General features: G+C 40.5%; 1 protein-coding gene across 8 annotated transcripts in view; it reads right to left on the reverse strand.

The window, feature by feature from the left end:
- lrrc7 (leucine rich repeat containing 7) overlaps positions 1–21,330 on the reverse strand; it is an 87,327-nt gene that overhangs the window by 14,449 nt on the left and 51,548 nt on the right. For 6 of the 8 annotated variants that reach the window (XM_027290160.1, XM_027290165.1, XM_027290161.1 and 3 more), the window contains exons 3-21: positions 18,425–18,542; positions 18,132–18,210; positions 17,038–17,127; positions 16,552–16,608; positions 14,681–14,744; positions 13,959–14,033; positions 13,693–13,837; positions 13,022–13,094; positions 12,779–12,796; positions 9,503–9,632; positions 9,099–9,214; positions 8,781–8,850; positions 7,276–7,375; positions 6,998–7,122; positions 5,935–6,189; positions 4,714–4,836; positions 4,012–4,123; positions 1,936–2,149; positions 195–701 (exon numbers count right to left, since the gene is read on the reverse strand). In XM_027290160.1, the coding sequence (XP_027145961.1) occupies positions 195–701; positions 1,936–2,149; positions 4,012–4,123; positions 4,714–4,836; positions 5,935–6,189; positions 6,998–7,122; positions 7,276–7,375; positions 8,781–8,850; positions 9,099–9,214; positions 9,503–9,632; positions 12,779–12,796; positions 13,022–13,094; positions 13,693–13,837; positions 13,959–14,033; positions 14,681–14,744; positions 16,552–16,608; positions 17,038–17,127; positions 18,132–18,210; positions 18,425–18,542 (2,471 nt within the window). The remainder of the gene's footprint in view (positions 1–194; positions 702–1,935; positions 2,150–4,011; positions 4,124–4,713; positions 4,837–5,934; positions 6,190–6,997; positions 7,123–7,275; positions 7,376–8,780; positions 8,851–9,098; positions 9,215–9,502; positions 9,633–12,778; positions 12,797–13,021; positions 13,095–13,692; positions 13,838–13,958; positions 14,034–14,680; positions 14,745–16,551; positions 16,609–17,037; positions 17,128–18,131; positions 18,211–18,424; positions 18,543–21,330) is intronic. The other 2 variants (XM_027290168.1, XM_027290162.1) reach the window with 1 other exon arrangement.

Genomic DNA, 21,330 nt, shown 5'->3' on the forward strand with positions numbered 1-21,330 from the left:
CTAATAACAATGCAGGGACATAAATTATTCATTTTACTATTATGTAAAACTGAGAAAAGTAGATGTATTGTCTCGTATTTTAAAAAGTTATGTCCAGCCAATATTTTTTTCTACAAGACAACAAGAATATTGTTTTTTTTAATTATCTATTCAACACACATTCAGGTCTAAGTGCGAGACTTCCATTCACTCACCTTGAGTCTATGTCCTTGCGGTCAGGATTGGGGCTGGAGGAGGGTGTCATGTCCAGTTTGGAGGGGAAAGCGGTTCTGTCTTCCAAAGGGCTGGGGGTTCTGGTCCAGTTCTGCCAAGGATTCTGAGTAGGAGGTCCAGAGGATTGTGGATCATTGTCTGGTGTGGAGCGTTGGTTGCTGTGGAAGGGGAGCGTCTGAGTGTCGAGCTCCAGAGGTACTCCTACGATTCGCTCTTGCCTGAGGAGGGGGCGACGGCCGTGTGTTGACTGGCTGCGGGGTTTGGAGCCCAGCGGTGGGTTTCCCTGACTCCCAGTAGAAGATGGAGCGTCCAGAGGAGACTCTTCAGCATCAAAACCTGTATTGTCATAGTGAGGGGCTTCAGACCAATCAAAGGGCTCGCTCAGTGGACGTCGATCTCCTCGCTGCTGCAGGGTTCCTGATGTAGGGGTTTCTCTTTGAGATAGCAGGGGTTTAGAGTCAATGGGCTTGGGGAAGGACTGAGCCAGTCTGCAAAGATACAAAATTTTAAACATTAATTATGCTGTGGCAAATAATGAACTGAACTGAATTATACTGAAGTGCCATGTTACATTGTTATGTGCTGTATACAGTATTTAATCAGAGCCAGTGGGAACAGCAGAACTTTCTCTCCCTCTCTCTGATGTCTCCCTCAATTTGGCCAACAACCATGTTTGTGGTAATTAATTGGTTTCAGAGAGCAGCCTTGGACAGAAAATATTAATGCCTTCAACCTCACTCACTGCCACTTGCAGTTTGCCAAGAATGCATGTTTCACAAGTACATAAACAAAGAGACAAGTAGACAGATTGTGATCTGTGTGTACATCGCCTCCGGGCACATGAAATGACAACTTTAATGTCAAAAAATACCAAAGTGAGCTTTCAAGCTGCAGGGGCTCCTCTGAACGAGGAGAGGCATGGAAAGAACGAAGACAAAGAAATTAGTTTTTAGTGTTATTGAAGACATACTATTCCATCAATAGAGCAACGGAAAAGGTTACTGCTCTTTAAAGAAAGACACAAAGTATCCGTTCAGACCCTGCAGAGAGGACAGACTGAACAAACTAGTCTGGTAGAAGCCAAACAGATGCTACAAGATTCTTTAGATCACTGGAGGCTTATATCTTTGTCTTGTGATGACTGACATCAAACTTCATGTACTAGACAGTTTTCATGGTTGTGAACAAATGAAAACATTTTTAGCAAAATTTTTAGCTTAAGTAACAAGACAATGCCAAAGATGTGTTTGAGGTAGAAACAGTTTGTTTTTTACTGAATGTCCTAACTATGGCGGGCGGTTTAAGTTGAGATGCATTTATGATTAGAACTCAATAGTGCACTGCAATCAGGGTAACAACTTCTTTTCATGTGTCCTTTATGTATCCTTTGGATAGTGCTGAAGCCCAGTGCACAGCTTTAGAAAAGAGAGGAGAGGAGAGCTGCGAGAGGGAAAGAGAGATAATGCTGAATACAAGCCTGCAGCATCCCAATGAGTCTCTATGACCTTGACTAAGAGAGCAGAGAGATGATAAAGACAGAAAGATAGAGGGAGGAGAGGATGAATGGAGCGACTGGATAGATGGATGATAGATGGAGGAGACTGACGGAGGCGGGTTGGAATCAAAAGAGAAAAAGAGATGATGGATAGTCAGAGGGCGGGGCGGCAATGAAATTGAACATGAAGCAGGCTTGTGTGTGTGTGTGTGTGTGTGTGTGCGTACCTGTTGGTCCAATGTGTTTGAGGGGCTTGGTCCTTGCTAGGGGCCGGCAGGGCGGGAGTGTGTTGGTGTGTGTGAGAGAGTGTGTGCGAGTGTGTGTTAGCAGGTGGGTTGGAGGATCCAGAGGAGCCCTGTGAGGGAGAATAGTCAGAGTATGTGGCTGAGGAGCCGCTGTGGTTCAGGCAGTGGAGCTTATCCACCTCTTCATCTGTAGACTCTGGACACAGATAGACAGAGAGAGACAGACAGCTCTGCTCAGTTCAAATGTCACATCCTCTTCTGCCTGACAGCCTTCTTTTAAAAGTACTTAAATGTCTTTGTCATGTCTGAATAAAAATTTTTCTTTTGTCTTCTTTTACACAAACATCTTCTAGTCTTCCGATTACTCAAAACACTTTCACACTACATATCTCATTCACACACATTCATACACTGATGGCATTGGCTGCCATACAAGGTTCCAACTGCTCATCAGTTTCTTGCCCAAGGACACTTTGACATGCAGACTGGAGGTGCTGGGTATCGAACCACCGATCTGATTAGTGGCCGACCCGCTCTACCTCTGAGCCACAGCCGCCCCAAGTAACTTTTAGCTTAACGACAAGCCCTGGGCAACTGCTCAGTCCATAAAAATGCTTATTACAGTGTTTTATATAATTGTGAATTGAATATCAAAACATTGATGAACATAAGAAGTTCTTTAAAGAGTTCTCGTCTTGTTCTGGGACATTGTCATTGGCTTTTTTAACTATTTTAGGTTAAAGGTTTAGCACTGGGCAAAGGAGCAGAGCTAAGAGACAAATTTATTTTCATATGTAGAAAATGGATATGTAGATTTAGTCTAAACTGTTTTACATTCATGAGATGGATAAAATGGGCCTGAATGTAGAACCGATTTTCTAGCTACTCTTTCAGTAAAAAATTTTTTCTTGCCATATAGCCATGTTCTATCCTGAGGAATGAACAGATAACACATTTCCTGATGTGATAAGTTCCATTTAAACCCATAAGATAATGCTGGGTTATGGGATATGAGTTAGATTTTTGAAATTTAATTTTATCATCTTGGAAAGAGCGCTGCAAGGATGATGTATTTTTGTAGGCTAAGCCAGAAGTCATATGACCAAAAACCCAGCGGCTTTGAGACGAGGGAACCAGAGGTGGAATGGTGAACTCAAGACTGACTCCAGCAGCACTCTACTGAAACTAAACTGTAAACTGTGCTGTCAGAGTTTAAATAGCAGATGAAAGCTTCCACAAAATCAAATGTTGTGTATGCAGCATGATGTCTGGGCTGAATTTCATAGAAGCCTGTATACTGTATTAAACATGATGAGAGGAGAAGAATCACTTTTTTCTCTTGAATCTTATCTTCTGTCCCTTAACCCACTTTTCTGTAGTGCTCTCATTATACATTTGGACAATATTGAGTCCACTGCACTGACGCAAGACATGGCCTGGTTATGAAAGACGGGTTTATTTAACCATACTAGTCCCACTGAAATCAAGAAGCTCTTTTGGATGGTATAAGGGAGAAAACGAACAAAACAGTTGCAGAGAGACATAAATAAAATAATATCAAACCAGCAGGATCAGAACAGACGAACCAAACACTGATCTAGATACAGTATGTCCTTTGGCTTTTAATGTGAATTACAGCAGTTTTTCCAGTATTCATTTGGTTGCAGTCTGCAGCTTCATTGCTAGGTGCCACTATGTCCTACACACTGGACCTTTAAGATCTTAAGCTTCTTATTAACCTTGCCACCTCATTAATAATTTATACTCACAAGACATTTGTTTGAGTTCCCTGACAAAGAAGTAGATTACATGACGGAGCTCTGAATTGGATACAGAGATAAACTGTTTAGTTCAGTAGTTCAAATAAAGGCAGTAAATTATTCAGAACAAAACAATGACTTTTGACAGGGCAGCAAAATTGTGGACAATTAGTGGACACTATTACAACATGCCCTGCAGCACTTTACAACAGAGAGCATTCATTTACTGTGAACTCTACATGTGTGTCTACATGTATGAGTCTCTTTGTTTGTCTCTTTGTACTGTATTGAACAGTACCTTTCTTGTCCTTCCCCAGCAACACCACCTTTGGTTTGTACATAGGTGGCTCCACAAGGGTGGGCCTCATGTCAGAGATACGGATGTCGTTGGGTGAGCCACCCATCGAGTCCTGTGGAGAGACAGATTCACATCAGGCAGCTTTAACGAGATAGTCAGCTGATAGTCTAACAGAATTAGAATCAAATTAAATAAATAAATAAATAAATAAATAATTCTGCAAATATATAACAGTTGCCATCATGTGTCAGCATCAATATACATATGCACCAATGGTGTCAAACTATTCCATTGACCTACAGAAGGAGGAAACGTGCCAAGAAACGCAGCAATATGCCAGCAAAGGCAGAGAAAAAGAAGACGGCTTTCTAGTAAACATGGCTGGTTTCAAAATATTCAAATGGTCTTTGCAAATTATTTATAAGGAAGGAAATGAATTGAACACACACAGAGTGTACATTACACAGGGCTCATTTAAGAGGTCCACTTATAGAAAAATATGGAATACACCATACAGCATTGAAAATTTGGTTTAGATATACATTTTGTCAATACCTGGATAAACAAAACAAAATGCATATGAACGTATTACACATGAATAAAATCAGATAACTGACTTACAACAAACAAAATATGTCAAATTCATGTTGAATATAGTGTATATGTATGTGTGTGTTTCTGTACGATATGCTATGTGACAACCTCAGAGCTCTCTGTCAGGTCCTCTTTGTCCTTCCTCTTGGGAATGTCAATGCCAGAGTTATGCATTGATCCCTGATCCATTAGCTGATTCTGAGAGAAGTCCTGCATCTCTCTGTCTGTCACCTGGAAGGCAAACACACACACACACACACACACACACACACACACACACACATTGTAGCTTTGTCCTATAGTGCTAGGAGAGAAGGTCCTCTCTGAAGAGCTTGAGGTCTTCAGGAGGTTTTTAAAGGTATAGAGGGACACCCCTGCTCTGGTAGGAACTGGTAGGACGTTCCACCAATGGGGAGCAACAGACGAGAAAAGTTTAGATTGCCTTGAATGAACGGGTGGCAGAGCGAGGCGTCGCTCATTGGACGAGCGCAGCGGTCGTGAGGTAACATAAGCCTGTACAAGGGCGTTCAGGTAGGTAGGTGCAGTACCGGAGACTACTTTGTAGGCCAGCATTAGCGCTTTGAATTTAATGCGGGCTGCAACAGGTGGAGCTCGATGAGCAGCGGGGTGACATGTGACCTTTTGGGTTGGTTGTAGACCAGGCGCACCGCCGTGTTCTGGATCACCTGAAGAGGTTTCATTGTGCAGGCTGGGAGGCCCGTCAGGAGGGCATTACAGTAGTCTAATCTTGAGATGACCACAGCTTGTGTCAGGAGTTTAGTAGCACGTTGAGTTAATTAAGGTCTGATTTTTCTGATGTTATAAAGCAGCATGACCAGGCAACTACTGAAATGATTGGAAATGGTTAGTTGGTCATCAATCATAACCCCTGAGTTTCTCACCACCCTGGTGGGGGCAAGACATATGGAATCAATTTTGATGGTGGTGTTGTGGTGTATAGTAGGTCTGGCTGGGAGGACCAGCAGTTCAGTTTTTGAGAGGTTCAGCTGGAGGTGATGTGCCTTCATCCATGTGGTGATTTCTGAGAGGCAATCAGAAACCCGTGCAGAGACCGAGGGGTCCTCAGGAGGAAATGATAGATACAGCTGAGTGTCATCTGCATAGCAGTGATAGGAAAAGCCATGTGATTTATACCTGCATGACCACAGATCTCAGTCCTATAGAAACTGGTTCATATGGTGACAACTCACTCCGGCTTTTCACAAATGTACTGTACATGCACTTCACTTGTGGATTTAAAAGATATCCGATGATCACTGCACTTCATCTGTGTGTGTGTGTGAGTGTGTACATGTGTGTGTTTCCTACCTCTTTAGGAGGCAGTGGCCACGGTGGTTCGTACTGTTCTTTGCTGAGGTGTGTGTGTTCCATGTTGGTTCCTGCCGATGTGGCAGTGCCTGTGCTCAGCTGGTGCTGGTGCTGGTGTTGGTGTTGGTGTTGGTGTTGGTGCTGGTGCCCATGTCCGGCATGTACGCTTTTACCCACAAGGCTTTGAACTGACTTGACCATATTCTTGAGGTCCTCAGGGTAGGGTGTTGGGTAGCGCTTTAGGTTTATCTCCACCTACACACAAAAAATTAAATTGCTTGAGCATACACGTGTAAATAAAAGACCCACACTGAGATATTACAAAGAGTGTCCTGCTGACATGAAACTTCAAATTATCTCAAACACAACATCATAAATTGACTGTCTCTTGCTGGTTTCTTGTCATTGATTTGAATATTCTCATTGACATTATGATACAATATTATTTCAGACTCTCCAATAAACCACTGAAATCAGAAGAGAGGCATAAGAGCAAATAGGGAAGAGCTGCAGGTTTCTGGAAACATATTTTAACTATAAATTAATTTTTGAAAGTTTACTTTCAAACATATCCTGTAGGGTTAAGGTCAGATATTGAGTAGATTATGAATATTTAAACTTTGTCTCAAACCATGATTTAGTGGCTATAAATACTACAGGGGCGGCTCTGGCTCACAGGCAGAGCGGGTCGTCCACTAATCAGATGATCGGCGGTTCGATCCTGGCTCCTGGCGGCTCCTGCGGTCTGCATGTCGAAGTGTCCTTGGGCAAGACACTGAACCCCAAATTGCTCCCGAAGGCTGTGCCATCGGTGTGTGAATGTGTATGAATGGTTAGATCCTTAAACTGATGAGCAGTTGGCACCTTGCATGGTAGCCAATGCCATCAGTGTATGAATGTGTGTGAATGGGGTGAATGAGATATGTAGTGTAGAGCGCTTTGAGTGGTCGGAAGACTAGAAAGGCGCTATATAAGTACAGTCCATTTACCATTTACAGGACCCATGAGCCTCAGCGGTCAACAGACAGGCACGTAGACAGACAGAAACAGAGAAAGAGCTGACCTTGACCTTCCCAGAGCTGTCTTCCTCTTCTTTCTTGTCCTCAAAGTCAAAGGCCACAGTCATCCTCTGCTGTCTCTGCTCCTCCCACAGAGTAGGGTTAAAGCTGTCACTGTCCGATTGGTAATCTGCACACACAGACAGACACGCGTCAAGGACAGGGTTAAACTGCTATCATACAGTAGCTTTATAGATTGTCAGACATGCTTTACACACACTTTTTTAAATGTTCATGTCTACACATTACGGGACACACACACACATAGACACACAGTTTGTACCCTCATCATGTCGCGGTTGCTGAGGAAACATGTAGTTGGTCAAAACCTTCTGTTTGGTTTCAGGGTGAGCTTCTGTCTGCAGTGGGATCAGAGCCTTGGACTGCAAACATACACACATTTATATTAGTATTCTTGTGCAGACCGATCACAATTATTCTCTATTTCCTAACCTAAACCAAATCCTAAATCTAATTTTGAAAAAAAAAAAAAAAAAAAAAAAAAAATATTCTGCTCACTGATTGGTTAGAATACTGTATCTGAGTTGCTACAGGAAACTTTAGAAAAACAGAAGCGACCTGACTGACAGGTGAGAACCAGACAAAGTATGTAAATCATTTGGAAAGAGGAGAGACATTTGTAATAGTAACTGAATTCAGTTCTTAGCTGTGAGTGAGTCTCTTTCATTTGCATGTTCACCTCATGAAAAACATTGATTAATATCTATTAACATGGTGATGAGATGGAAATATAATGTTGTTGCACACAGAAAAATAAAATGGATTCATTCAGAGTTCTACTTTCAGTTTTGGTGCCACTCATCAACCCTTCAGCTCTGTAATGTCAATTCTGTCTCTTTAAATCCTCAAGCTGTCACAGTTGCTAGTTGTAATGCATGAAGTGCAAATGGCATGATTGACTTTGGCTTTGGGACAATTTTCAAATGTAAATGTGGGACTAAATTGCCATTTTACAAATTTCATTTGAATTTTAAATGAGCTTTCATCTTCATCAGTTCGATAAGAACACAGTGTTGTTTACTTAACATTAAATGTCAAGAGCATTTTTATATGGTGAAAAATAGTCGAGTTGACGACTAAACAATGAGTGATTGAGCAACTGTACATACTTCATTTACACCTGTCATACTGTTTGGGCCACTAAGCCTGTCTGCATTCTCATTACAAATGCTGATTTTGAAAAAAGAGCAGAGAACAGATTTAAAAGCACATAATCAAGTAATTGCCATGGTCTCTTTGAATAAATAACAGCCCACCATCACCAGGCAGGTATAAAGGCAGGTATGGCATTATTTCCAACAACTGTACAGAGTCATATTATATTTTCTTGCACTGCTGTAAGTTAAGTTCAGCACTACCTGCAGATGTTTCAAAATAAAAGAAATAGTACCACTTGCTCCACTGAATGTGAAACAGATGGAGGAAGCACTGAATTTGCATTCACAGCAAATGAACATGAACGATGGAAGCAGATGACAAAACAGAGATGCTTCTCAAGATGAATTTCTGCCTGGTTGTCTGATTAATATGTAGCTACAGTAGCTGTGTGTGTGGTTGTGCTTGCTGCATGTACAGTTGGGAGAGAGAAAAAGAGGGAGAGGAGAGAGAGAGAGAGAGAGAGAGAGAGAGAGAGAGAGAGAGAGAGAGAGAGAGACACAGAGAGACAGAGAGAGAGAGAGAGAGAGAGAAAGAGAGACACAGAGAGAGAGAGAGAGAGAGAGAGAGAGAGAGAGAGAGAGAGAGAGAGAGAGAGAAAGAGAGAGATACCTGATTGTCAGAAAGCCAGAGAGCTGCCAGGTCCTTCAGCTTAGTAAAGGTAAACGGTAGATTCTTTAACCTGAGACAGAGACACAGAAGGAGGAAGGGAGGGAGGGATGAGAAAGAAAGCAGATATTTCTTCTACCCACACACTGTACAGCCTGCAGAGCACGTAACCATGGCAACACACTCACCCATTCCCATGGCAACTGCAGGCCGTGAGAGCAGCTACAGAACCAAAACGGCCATTGAGAAAGTGTTGCCTGCATGTGTGTACCTATTGTCATTACTGAGTCATAGTCTGTGTGTGTAGGTGTGCGTGTGTACCTGTTGTCACTAAGGTTAAGGACTCGTAGTTTGGTCATCTGTCCAATTTCATCAGGAAGAAACTCCAGTTTGTTGGACCGCAGTGACATTACCGTCACATTCTTACAATTACCGATCTGAAACACAAAAATATCTGCTGCATGAAGGACACCTTTAAATTAGCTACATATGAAGAATATTCGTAATATTCATTAGGATGCAAAGAAAACCAGCTCATTTTGACAAATATGAAGCTGGAAGCAGTAAATGTAAGCCAAAAATGACTTAAACAATGAACTGATCATCAAAATAGTTACATTCATTGTCCATCCATCAACTAAAGGTTTAATCCATTAGACAAATAATATAAAGACCAGCACTGCAGTGCTGATATGCAAGTGTTCGTCATATGCTGATACTCTTACCTCTCGGGGCAGCTCTGTGAGGAAATTCTCATCAGCAGCGAAGGTCCTCAGGCTGTGCAGGTAGCCGATAGTGGGAGGCAACGACTCCAACTCATTACAACTACAGTCCAACTCCTCCAGCAGAGACAGACTGGGTGAAAGGAACAGAGGCAGACAAGAATAGATGCAAAGAAATGACGGGGAAAAGAGAAGAAAGAAAAGAAATTATTCTGCGGGCAAAATCAACCTTAGATTACTTAGATATGAATTTTAATGGATAAGGGTCTTTATTGATCCTACTGTCAACAAATCCTGTAAAAAAACTAAACCAAGAATGAATTCATCCTAGTACTGGGTGTCCAAAGCACGGTACAACTGATTCCTTTGTGCAACACAGCTCCACATGTACTGTTACACTGGGTGAAATGTTCATTCGTTACCACGAACACATTATTTACTTTGAATTGATCACATACAATGATCTGCTATCATAAAATGTCACAAAGGATTGTTGGTTTTGACCTTTTTGTGGGATTGTTCACAGTAAGAAAAATATAGAATGACAGCATCCTTATCCTGTAATATGTAATGATAAGAAGGGGAAATTGTCTCTATGGAAACACCTTAGAAGGAGAGAGTGTTGAGAGAAAGGAAAAGATTGTCACATTGAAGAATAATCAATTATTCTCAATTATAAGCCTGTCATTAAATGAACCAATCATTCTTAGTCTGGTATAACTGGCATTTTTTTGGTCTCATTTGCTGACCACCCATCCTCTCTTTATCCCCTTTGAAGTTCTTCAACCTGGATCTCAACTTCTCCACTCAACCAAGAGTCACAGCAACATCCTGCCCCCCACCCCCCTGCCCCTTGACTGCCATCATTGGCCTAGCAGCACGCTAACAGCAGGCTAATGGTAATGAGAACAATTTTACATTAATGTACTGTTAACACTGCATTAGTCTGCTATTACTATTCCCAATGGACTGTAACCATCTGGGCCACCATACGGTGTGACAGGAGAGAGGACAGAGAGGAGTTTCACATCCGTGTTCAAATTTAAGGTTAGTTTGTTATTTCCTCTTCAGCATTATTCACATAAAAAATGAAAATGTCTCCTAGTTCTCCTACAAATATATATATATATTTTTAACAGCGCTCCTAAGCCTGCCATCTGCCAACCAGCTATAATAATAATCCCACACTCAGTGGTAGGTGTTGCAAGGAAACACAGTGGCTCATTGGTTCATCACAAGGTCACTTTAAGACACAAGTTTCTAGATCCAAACCTCCTTTCTGTATATAACTTAAGTTCTTATCATAGTATTTATAACATTTTAGCAGCTTATTGCACTCAACTAAACTATAAACACAACACTTTTCATGAGTTTAAGAAAAAGTGCAATTTTTTGCTCACATATTTGTTAAAATGCATGTTAGTGAGCACTTCTCCTCTGGCAAGATAATCCATTAACCTCACAGGTGTGGCAAATCAAGATGCTGATCAAACAGAAATACTATCACACAACAGCTAGTCTAAACATTCACACAGACACTGGACTGTGGCTTTCACATAGGGTTGCTTCTTGGCTTGCACGGAATAGAAATGAACAGAGGCAGAAATTTAATGTATGTGTGACTGTAGTTTATTTGTCACTATACATCTAATCATGAAGGTACAATCATAGTGAAATGTACTTCTATAAGCACCTACAATTAGTGTAGCATTAATTAGAATTAGTGTAAAAGGATAGTAATAGGAATAGAAAGTATATATAGAAGTAATGTGAGTAACTAAGTAAGTAAAAAGTCATCGTCGGTGAAACATCGTCCTGCTGTTTAATCAGCACCACATGTCAGGTGGATGGATTCTCTCAGTCCTCACTAACACAGACTCTGACAAATTAGAATGAAATAAAGCTTTTGTGTTTACAGAAGAAGTCTTCAATCTTTATTTTAAGTCACAAATCAAGATTTCTGATATTACACCACTGTGGTTAAAGTTTAGTAATCTCTTGGTTAGAATCTAAATTGTTACATATATTCTATATATACTCTTGAGACAAAGCAAAAAAGCTGAAATGTTACAAATGCTCTATGAACTGCTAAATGAGCGGAAATTACAGATTCACTGACCCATAGTGTATGCCAGCAGTGGGGTTAGCTTTCCATGTTTAAGTCTATAGAGTTACCTGATGTACAAGTACACGGTGGACCATCTCGGTAATATATTAATGGCCTCAAAAGTTAATGACAAAGTAAAACACAAGACTTGACTTGAGCTTTCCATGAAAGTAACGAAAGTGCTGCATATTGATTTCTATGTATTCTATTACAGGCTTCACCTCTGTGTATATATACAGCCTCCTATTGTACTGATGCAGCTAGAGGGGGATAGAACATAGCATTGGTTGAGGAACAGGCTGATCTTCTCCAAATGCATACACATTTCCACTTAAACTACATAGACTTGTTCAGTAAAGTAAAATAAGGTTCATATGTAGAAAGACACTAGACTACAGCACTACTTATTGAGGCTAAAACCTGGGATTTGTTCAGGAAGACAAAATGTTTTCAGAGCGTTCAGACACAAATCTCTTGTTTGAGTTGAGTTTTAAGTCAATTATACATCAGTGAGTGTCAATCAACACTCCTTCAGTGTTTTAAAAATATAATACATCACAAATAAAATGATTCAAGTACTGCTCGACTGTTTCAAACTGCAGAAACTAACCAAATCTATTTATTCAGACTCAGACTGATTTGAATTGAATATTTCTGTTTATTGTCTCCCTGGAGTTAAACAGACAAGATGTTCTTATTTGCAGTCTGTAATGTGAATAGAATTTTACAGAGATTAGAGAATTCTGAATGCAGAACGTGCTTCTCTGGGGATTTTTTTCTGCTTTCATTAAGCAACTAATCTGATTTCTGTGATTGAATCTGGTCTGTGATGGATTATCATTGAAATAATTGGAATCAAATTACTATAATTGTTTTACATGCAATCATTTCCATCTTTCCATCTTAACCCAGTAGTTTGAGCAGGGTTTGTTTAGTACATTTTCAATTCTGAACATATATTTTATTAAAATATTAAGTCCAAATATTCAAAGAAGATTGGGGGGAAATGTGAAGAAAGAATTAAAGTTTATGTTTGCATGTAATTTGCATGAATCAAGAAGTTTCCCACAGCCACATGTAGATGGAAGCTTCTGCTTTTGTATCTGTAACGCAGCTGAACATCCATCTGTCTCTGAACGCACCCCTGGATCCAGTAGGCTAATGTTACTCACCCTTGCTTGGGCTTCGCACTAACGCCACAGCAACGCAGCAAACACAACACACAGAACCCCCCAATCATCAGCCAGCATAACAACACAGCAACTAACAGTGTTAAACAAGGAAAATAACAACCCACCAATGATACAACCTGCTGAGAACATCTGACAAAATACTGCTGAAGGTGGTAAAACAGAAGTCTACATGGCTTTATTATGAGCTTTGTGCGAGTGTGTGAATGTGTGTGTGTTTCTTACCTCCCGATGCTGTTAGGCAGTGAGGTCAGCTGGTTGTCATCTACCTTCAATGTTGTCAGCTTCTTCAACATTCCTATAAATACATGAGTATAAATACATAAATACACACTCTGAAAGGCCTTTTTGTTTTCAAAGTACAGAGTTGGTGAATTTTGAAAACATCCCACCACATGATTGGATCGTACTAATGAGTATTGTCCGTGTAGAAGTGTAATATAGCTTATTCCTCTTTAACACAGAGCTCCAATGCTGATGTGTTGTTTCATTAGAGTTTATTTTGAGTCAGTCCCACACACACCATCCTGCTGTCATAAATATTCCCCCAGTGTGCCAACTGCATATTAATCTGTCGGAGTCTGAAAATAGTCCCAAACAAATGCAGAAAAATACTCCAACGTCCAGCTGTTTTACTGAATTACTTAACTGTTTTTCTGTTCTTAAAGATTTCCATCTTCAGGAATGGATCGGTACTAGAAACTGTTGAAAGACCAGCTCATGTTTAGTTTGTTTTTGCCTTTTTTTGGGATAGAATAACACCAGCTTTATCCTTTATTCAGTCATCTCTGCAATGTCTTGCACAGCTGGAACCACCTCCCACCTGGGAAAGACCTGACAACGACAGCCCCGTTGTGCATGCATGCATATATGTCTGTAGGTGTTCAAGTGTGTACCTATAGTGTCAGGGAGGTGCTGCAGCATGTTGGAGGATAGGAGCAGGTCCTCTAAGGCCTCACAGCCTGAAATATCCGTGTCCAACGTTTCAATACGATTCTTAGCTAAGTCCAAGTATCGCAACTGACGAAGTTTTCCTATTGACTGCAGGCAGGGAGAACAAGGAGAAAAAGGAATAATCAAATGACAAGACAGACGAGCAAGCATCTGAAAGAAAGTGTCACTCATAAAAGAAAGTGCCGCTGTTTTCAAGCAGTGTTCTCACCCCTGGTATAGACTGTAGAGAGTTGTTATCCAGCCACAGCTCTTTTAGGTTGTGGATCTGTTCCAACACCTCTGGCTAACATGCAAACAGAGGAATCCATATCAGCGACCACATATAAATCAATAAATATAAGTTATGTAGATATGAAAACAACTGAATTATTCATGAACAAAGGATACCAGTGTTGAGCATGTACAGATCCAAAAAAATAACTCAAGTGCATCTTTGGCATAAATAAATAACATTAAAAAATGTTGGCAGAGTGCGTGTGACTGGCAATCTCTCCCTCCATGCTTTCCCTGTCTTGGCAGGAAGTAGACCATACAGTCAACCTACTCTTGTCACAGCTGACTTCCTGCCTGACACCCCCCCTGTTAGCCTCCATCAAGCCCTCATTTCCTCTATCATGTCGCTGTGTCCCATTTCAGGGTCCATCTGAAGGATAGTGGGCTGTGTTTACTCCTGCCTGAAAGAGGCAGCCTACAGAGGATTCATCATATGCCCCCCAAAATAGGGCACAGCATCTGTGTTTCTGTCTCCTTCTCTCTCTTTACCTTTCTCTGTTCATCTTTTCAAAAATATGGTTCAACTGTTAAATGCACATATGACCATTAAGAAATTCATATTTAATCTTCATGTGATGTCAAACATACACATTTAAACACTTCATTCATGCAGCATTCCAGGATTAATGTGTAAAACATGGCAGCAATAAGTCTCACCACATCAGAGAATTCATTGCTACCCAGATCCAACCTCTCCAACTGTGTCAGTCTGTGGATAGACCTGAAAGGAGAAAATATACTCATTACTTCTATTACTACTTACGTGACATATTTTTATATTTTTCGTGTTCAGAAATGTTCTTTTTTTTTTTTTTTCATGTGTGAAGACTCAGTCCTTGCTGCAGAAGCCCAGGGTTTGAATCCGACCTGTGGCTCTTTCCCACATGTCATTCCCCATCTCTCTCTCTCCCCACATTTCCTGTCACTCTTCAGCTGTCTCTATCAAAATAAAGCTTAAAAGGCCAAAAAAATCTTAAAAAAAGAAAGATTTTTTTAAATTAATAATAATTTAAGTATTTTTACTCTTATTCTAATTATTATTATTTATTGTGAACCAGCCTCTTAGCACAGCTGCACATGATAATATTAATGTGTATAAGTCTTCTGTTGATTGTGGCTCTGCGTTCTGAAAATGTGGTTTGAAATAGTAAAGAACAGATATGAGCGCCTCATTAAGCATTCACAAAAATCTGATGGAAAATAATGATCATAGCAATTAGAAGACCTGCTTCTAATCAGCTCATTTTGCTTTTTAAACTATTTCCCAGGACTGGTTAGACGTGGCATAGCTCATTTTGATTGACAGTGCCTACAGCACAAAAGCTGAGCCGTGTCATGGACAAGGAGAAGCAAAAACATATTTTTGACCAAGCTATATCAAGCTATATTTAGAATATTTTTACTGCTTTACTTTGACATCAGATAGCCCTTTAAGACAGAGCGCTGAAGTTTATAATGTTTAAATAAATGTATTCTGTTTCACTTTGAATAAAGTGTGTTTTACTAGTTAAAAAGACAATTAAGATAATCTGAGTTCTTAAAAAGAGAGAAACAGAAGGTGTAAGAAGTTTTGTTTTGTGGGACAACTGACAGTGATTTCTTTATGAATGGTTAGCAGAAAGAAAAAGCTGCGCAATAAATGTCCAAGCATAAACACATCACCACAATTCAAACCCAATGTCAGCAAAGTTTACAAAAACTTAAATGACAGTATTCATAGTTCATACGTTAGACCCCAACAGAGTTAGAAGGGTTTTGTGGATATGGATTTCCAGTGGCTTTAATTTAAATGTAGCATCAACAATGTGGCCATAATGATAATTTATCATTGCATGCAGAAATATACTTAGAATAACAGAACAAACTTTGTGTTCAAGCAAATCGCTGTAAGCCCGTGTTGTTAACACGTAGCGTACAAAAATATTAGGAAATGTGCTCCAATTTGTGGAATGATGTTTACATACTTACTAAACTTGAACTAGTCTTTACTTTAAGTCAAAATGTCTCCTACAGTACATGTTGATTAGGAAGCACCTCAACAACCAGCATTTACTGTAAACCATATTCAGTGTTAGAGTGCAAGCAAGGTGGTGCAGTATATGGAATCAGGTTATCTCTGTTACATATAGTTGTTGTAGTGGCCTCATCTGTGGCCATGGTGGCCATATGAACACAAGGATACATTACATTAAACACGAAACATTTAAAACTGTTAATGCCAACACACTGCTGTTAGAACAGGCTTCATCGGTATTCAAGAACACCTGCCAGGGATAAATATAGTTTTAATCTGGACACCTGGGAAAGCAAGCATACACACAGTAATATCATGAAGCATCTGTGTGTTGCGTCACAGTTGCACCCAGTGAGGCATTAAGAATCAAATTTTGTGTGCTCCTTACTCTTCTCTCTCTCTCTCTCCCTCACACACACACACACACACACAAACACACACACACACACACACACACACACACACACACACACACACACACACACACACACACATATATGGTGGTGTGTCTTACTTTGGCATGGTTTTCAGGTGGTTCTCTCTCAGCTCCAGGATCCGTAGTTTGGAGAGTCTGAAAAACAGAAGGCACATAAACCAAAAGTTATTGTACCGTATTCATTGTTACAACATAAAATTACGGGGAAAAACAAGCCCCATTTATCCTGATTTCAACTCCAGAACCAGTGCCAAACTTACTTTTGAATAAATGACAATGATATCAGTAAAGTCCACACCATTATCCCAAACATAAAAGATAAGAGTCCATAAAGATCTAAAGCTTATTGTGCCCATTCAGCTCCTTTAAATAATTAAAACATATTGTACTATGTGCAGTACATGCTGCATAGACTTAAACTGAAAACAGTGTTTTCATAAATATTATTTACAATCCCTACTAGTAGCACTGAATAGGAGTCTGTAGTGCCTGAAATATATAAAAACACCTCATCCAACACAGTCACATGCTTGCACACACTAACAATTACATGCATCAGCTTACCTGCCAAAGTTAGCAGGCAGATACTCCAAGAAGGCATCGTTTAAGAAGAGCTGGGTCAGATTCAGGAGCTGCGTAAAACCATCTGGGAGTCTGGAAGATAGAGAAAGAAACAAAAAAAGAAAGAAAGTAGGAACATATGCAAAAGAAGAAGAATAAATAGAAAAAGAAAGTGTTTGTCTTGGAGGGCCTCAGTGGATTAAAAAATGGACAATGTTCCCATAGAAAACATTTAGGAACAACTAACTGTTGTTAGCCTACAGATGACTCATCACCCACACACAGACATGCACACAAGCACACAGGGATACACACAGATACACACTTCTGTCAAGGCCGATCAGCTTTTATATATGTATATATTTTTATATAACAAGAGAAGTATTTCTGTCTGCAGTATACTGCATGCTCGTGTTCAGCTGTGCTTCATTGACATCACACCGCCAAAAACAGCAATTACTGTTACTTACTAGAATAACACCTGTTGCTCTAATAGCTCAGATCAGAATGGAACAACACATTACTGTAGCAATTTCTATTCTTTATCCATAGCTGAGTCAATAGGATATATATGGTTGTATGATCTGTGGATACAGCCAACTATTAGAAAATATTTAGTGCCTCTGGGGCTATAAATGCTTGGACTGGAATACATAAATGCACAGAAAAAACAAGAAAATCGTCGACCTCTTGACAGAAAAATCTGTGCAAACAGCTAAATACATGGCAAATGCATCAAATAATCCATTACATCTTGGACTGAGTCCAGGTCCACTCAAACTGGTTGATAAAACTAGTGCTATCAAGAAAACATGGAACTACTAAACATGAGCCAATTTGTGTTGGTGTTTGTTCAGTTTTTGGATGATAAAGTCATTGTTTTTCCTCAGGCTGTTATTCAGAAGGTGTACGCTCAGATAAATAAGCCATTTTTTAGGTTTTGTTATTGCAGCTGTGTAGAACAAAAGAAATTAAACCTTTGTGCTTTAGATGAACATTAATATTTGCTCCTGAGTAATGCATTTGATATTTTTAACTCAAGCAGTCATGATGTATGAATGTGATGTGTTATTACAAGGTGTGTGTTAGTGTCTTACTTGGTGATAGGGTTGACACTGGCCTCCACAACAGACAGGCCTTTACAGCATTTTATATTGTCTGGAAACTCCTGGATACCTGTAAGAGAGGTACAGGGGAGGAAGGGGAAAGGTGGTGATGTGTTAGCTATTTTGACTTTTGCTGAAAACGGGGGATTACTTTAGAGCTTTGCAAGACATTAATTTTGGTTAAATACTTTGGAAGTGAAATTGTTGTGATTATGAGGTTTTGGTTTTCCTCAGCTCTCCCAGAGTGAAACTCTAACCGCAGTGGAAAAGGCCGGAACTTTTACCGTTTTTACTGATGTCCAGCTCTTTGAGGTTAACCAAGCTGGCGATGGTGGTGGGCAGGTTGGACAGGTCGTTATCAGGCATGCTCAGCTTCTTCAAGGCCTGGCAGTTAAAGAGTTGCTATGGAAACACAGAGGGGTAACAATGGAATATTACAGTCTATTGGCAAAATGGCACAGACCTTTAGTAGAAAGGAACAAAAGGACAGAGAGCGAAAAGAGTCAGCTGGAGGCACGCACCATTTAATATTGTAGAAAAGCAGTGCCATTTTAGCGACATTGTTCTATGAATAACGCAGAATTAATCTTTTACATATGGTGGCCCTTAGGGACAAAACACATGTTAGAGTGAAAGCAAAAACATTTAGAGGAAAGTGCCCTAAATAGAAAAGTACTGCAAATGCCAAAACATATAAGAGTGAAAGCAGGAAAGTGCTGAGAATACAGAAAACACAGTGACAGACACATTCAGTCTCAGTAATTCAACACCAGAATAATAATATTGTTCCCCTCCACAGACATGTCTTCACAGCAGGTAAAGACGAAACTAATAGCTGAGGAGTCATGTGAAGCCATGAAGAAGAAGCCACGGAGTATGGAGCTCTGCACTGTATCGCTGCCTTTATCCTTTTATACATTTACACCAGAGATATTAGTATCCAGTATACGTGTTAATTAATTAAAGATGGTGCAAAAAATGCCGAAACTTGCTAAATCTTTGGCTTGTGGAGATATTAAAAGACATTTACAGTCGCACAGGGCTGACTCCATGCTGCAAGACCAAGATGCAGCTAACGACCAGCAGCAAGCTAACGATATACCTTTTTTTTTTTTTGCCTTTTCAAGCTTTATTTTTGACAGAGAGAGCTGAAGAGTGACAGGATCAGAGAGATGAGGAATAACACGGAGGAAAGAGCCACAGGTCGGCTTTGAACTCTGGGCTGCCGCGGCAAGGTCTGACCATTCGTACATGGGGCAGCTGCTCTACCAACTGAGCTAAACGACACCCATTAACAAAGATTTTTGAAGATCTGAGGGGGCTGGTAGAAATCTGTTGCACCATGGCGTCAGTATAGACTAAACTCTCATCCCTAATTACAAGAATGGACGACATGGAGAAGCGAGTGGAGCCCCTGGAAAGGACCGAGCAGGGGTGGCAAGCTAACAAGCCAGCTAGCAAGACAGATGTCGAACAGATATGGGACAAATTAGAAGACATGGAGAACCACTTGCGACGCAACAACGTTCACTTTGTCAGCTTTCCGGAGGGCAAAGAAGGGGGAGACATGGTGAAATTTTTGGAGGAGCTGTTGCCAAACTTGCTGAACATAGAGGGGAGACAAGAGATTGAACGAGCACATCGGGTTGCTAGCCAGCGATCTACACCAGGAGACAGACCCAGACCAATACTGGCCAGGTTTTTGAGACCAGGACGCGGTATTGCGGGCAGCGAGGAACAAAGGCAAGCTGAGCTGGGGAAACACTACTATTTTGCTTTTCCCCGACTACTCCAGAGCCACCCAGATGAAGCGTGACAAGTGCAAGAAGTGCAAGAAAAAGCTACATGAACAGGAAGTGAGCTTCAGAGTGCTGTTCTCTAAGCTGTGGATCGAGACCGGCGAGGGTGATCATAGACACTATGCAGTGAGTACTGAATGACTGATTTGTTTCTATTCTCATCCCACACACCAAAGCGTTCAATTAAAGACACTGGTGTAGACCAGGGACTGACTGGGGCAAAAAAGTGGCCCGGGAATTTAGTACCTGACTGGCCCACTCGATCCGGGGTGGCAGATGCTGTCAATGTTAGCTAATGCCACTGAGCGCTGTCTGGCCCTATTCCATACACAATACTGATGTTTTTACAACCAAACTAGCCTAAATGCGTTGTGCTTCTACACTAGCATTAATTAGTCATTCCTTTCCCTTAAAGACGGTAGAAAAATGTAAACACACTAACGTCAACATGTGACTTAAGCACCTCACTGGAACCGAGGGTCTAACGACAGAGGGTCACTCCCTGTACAGATTGTAAAGCCCTCAGAGGCAAATGTACTTTGTGACTTTGGGCTATACAAATAAATTTTGATTTGATGTCAAAAGAGGAGTCTGAGAAGCTCTGTGCAGGATGGGTTGGACATGTATTTTACAGCATAGGCTCTAACAAGAGCAAGGGTGTTATAACTTTAGTAAGTAAACATTTACAGTTTAAATGTCTCAAGCAAATTAAGGATAATTCGGGAAGGATGATTATTGTACTGGCTGAAATACAGTCTCAGAAGCTAATCTTGGCTAACATATATACATATGCACCTCATCTGGATGATCAATTTTTTTTTTACTGATCTTGAAAGTTACAAACCGCTGGGAATCATGCTGTTGTTTTGGGAGGGGATTTTAATCTTTTAATGGATCCAGCTCTCGACCACAGTGGGGCAGTGTTGCGTAAAGAGCCAAGGACTGCTATAACATTACAGAGAATTTGCAAATCTTTAGGATTAATAGATATTTGGAGGATCATGAACCCCTCTGGTAGGGATTACACTTTTTTTTCACCAGTACATAAGACCTATAGCTGAGTAGATTTTTTCCTATTATCCAAAGCACTCACCTCCTCTGCTATGGGTTGTGAAATAGGGAATATTCTTATTTCCACCCATGCTTGGGTTGGTTTGGACCTATTACCCCAGAGCGGGAAAAAAAAGTCTTACAGATAGCGTTTAAATTCATTCCTTCTACAGGACTCAGTAAATGTAGAGTGGCTAAGGACAGAACTAAAGAATTATTTGGAGATTAATTGGCAATCTGTATCATCGGCAGGTGTCGCGTGGGAGGCTGATTAGGGCCGTATTTCCAACACATGTCATACCATAAGAAAATTAAAACACAGGAGTTGCTGCTTACTGTGA

This window comes from Larimichthys crocea, chromosome XVII, assembly GCF_000972845.2.
Source record: "Larimichthys crocea isolate SSNF chromosome XVII, L_crocea_2.0, whole genome shotgun sequence".
Taxonomy (NCBI): Eukaryota; Metazoa; Chordata; class Actinopteri; family Sciaenidae; genus Larimichthys; species Larimichthys crocea.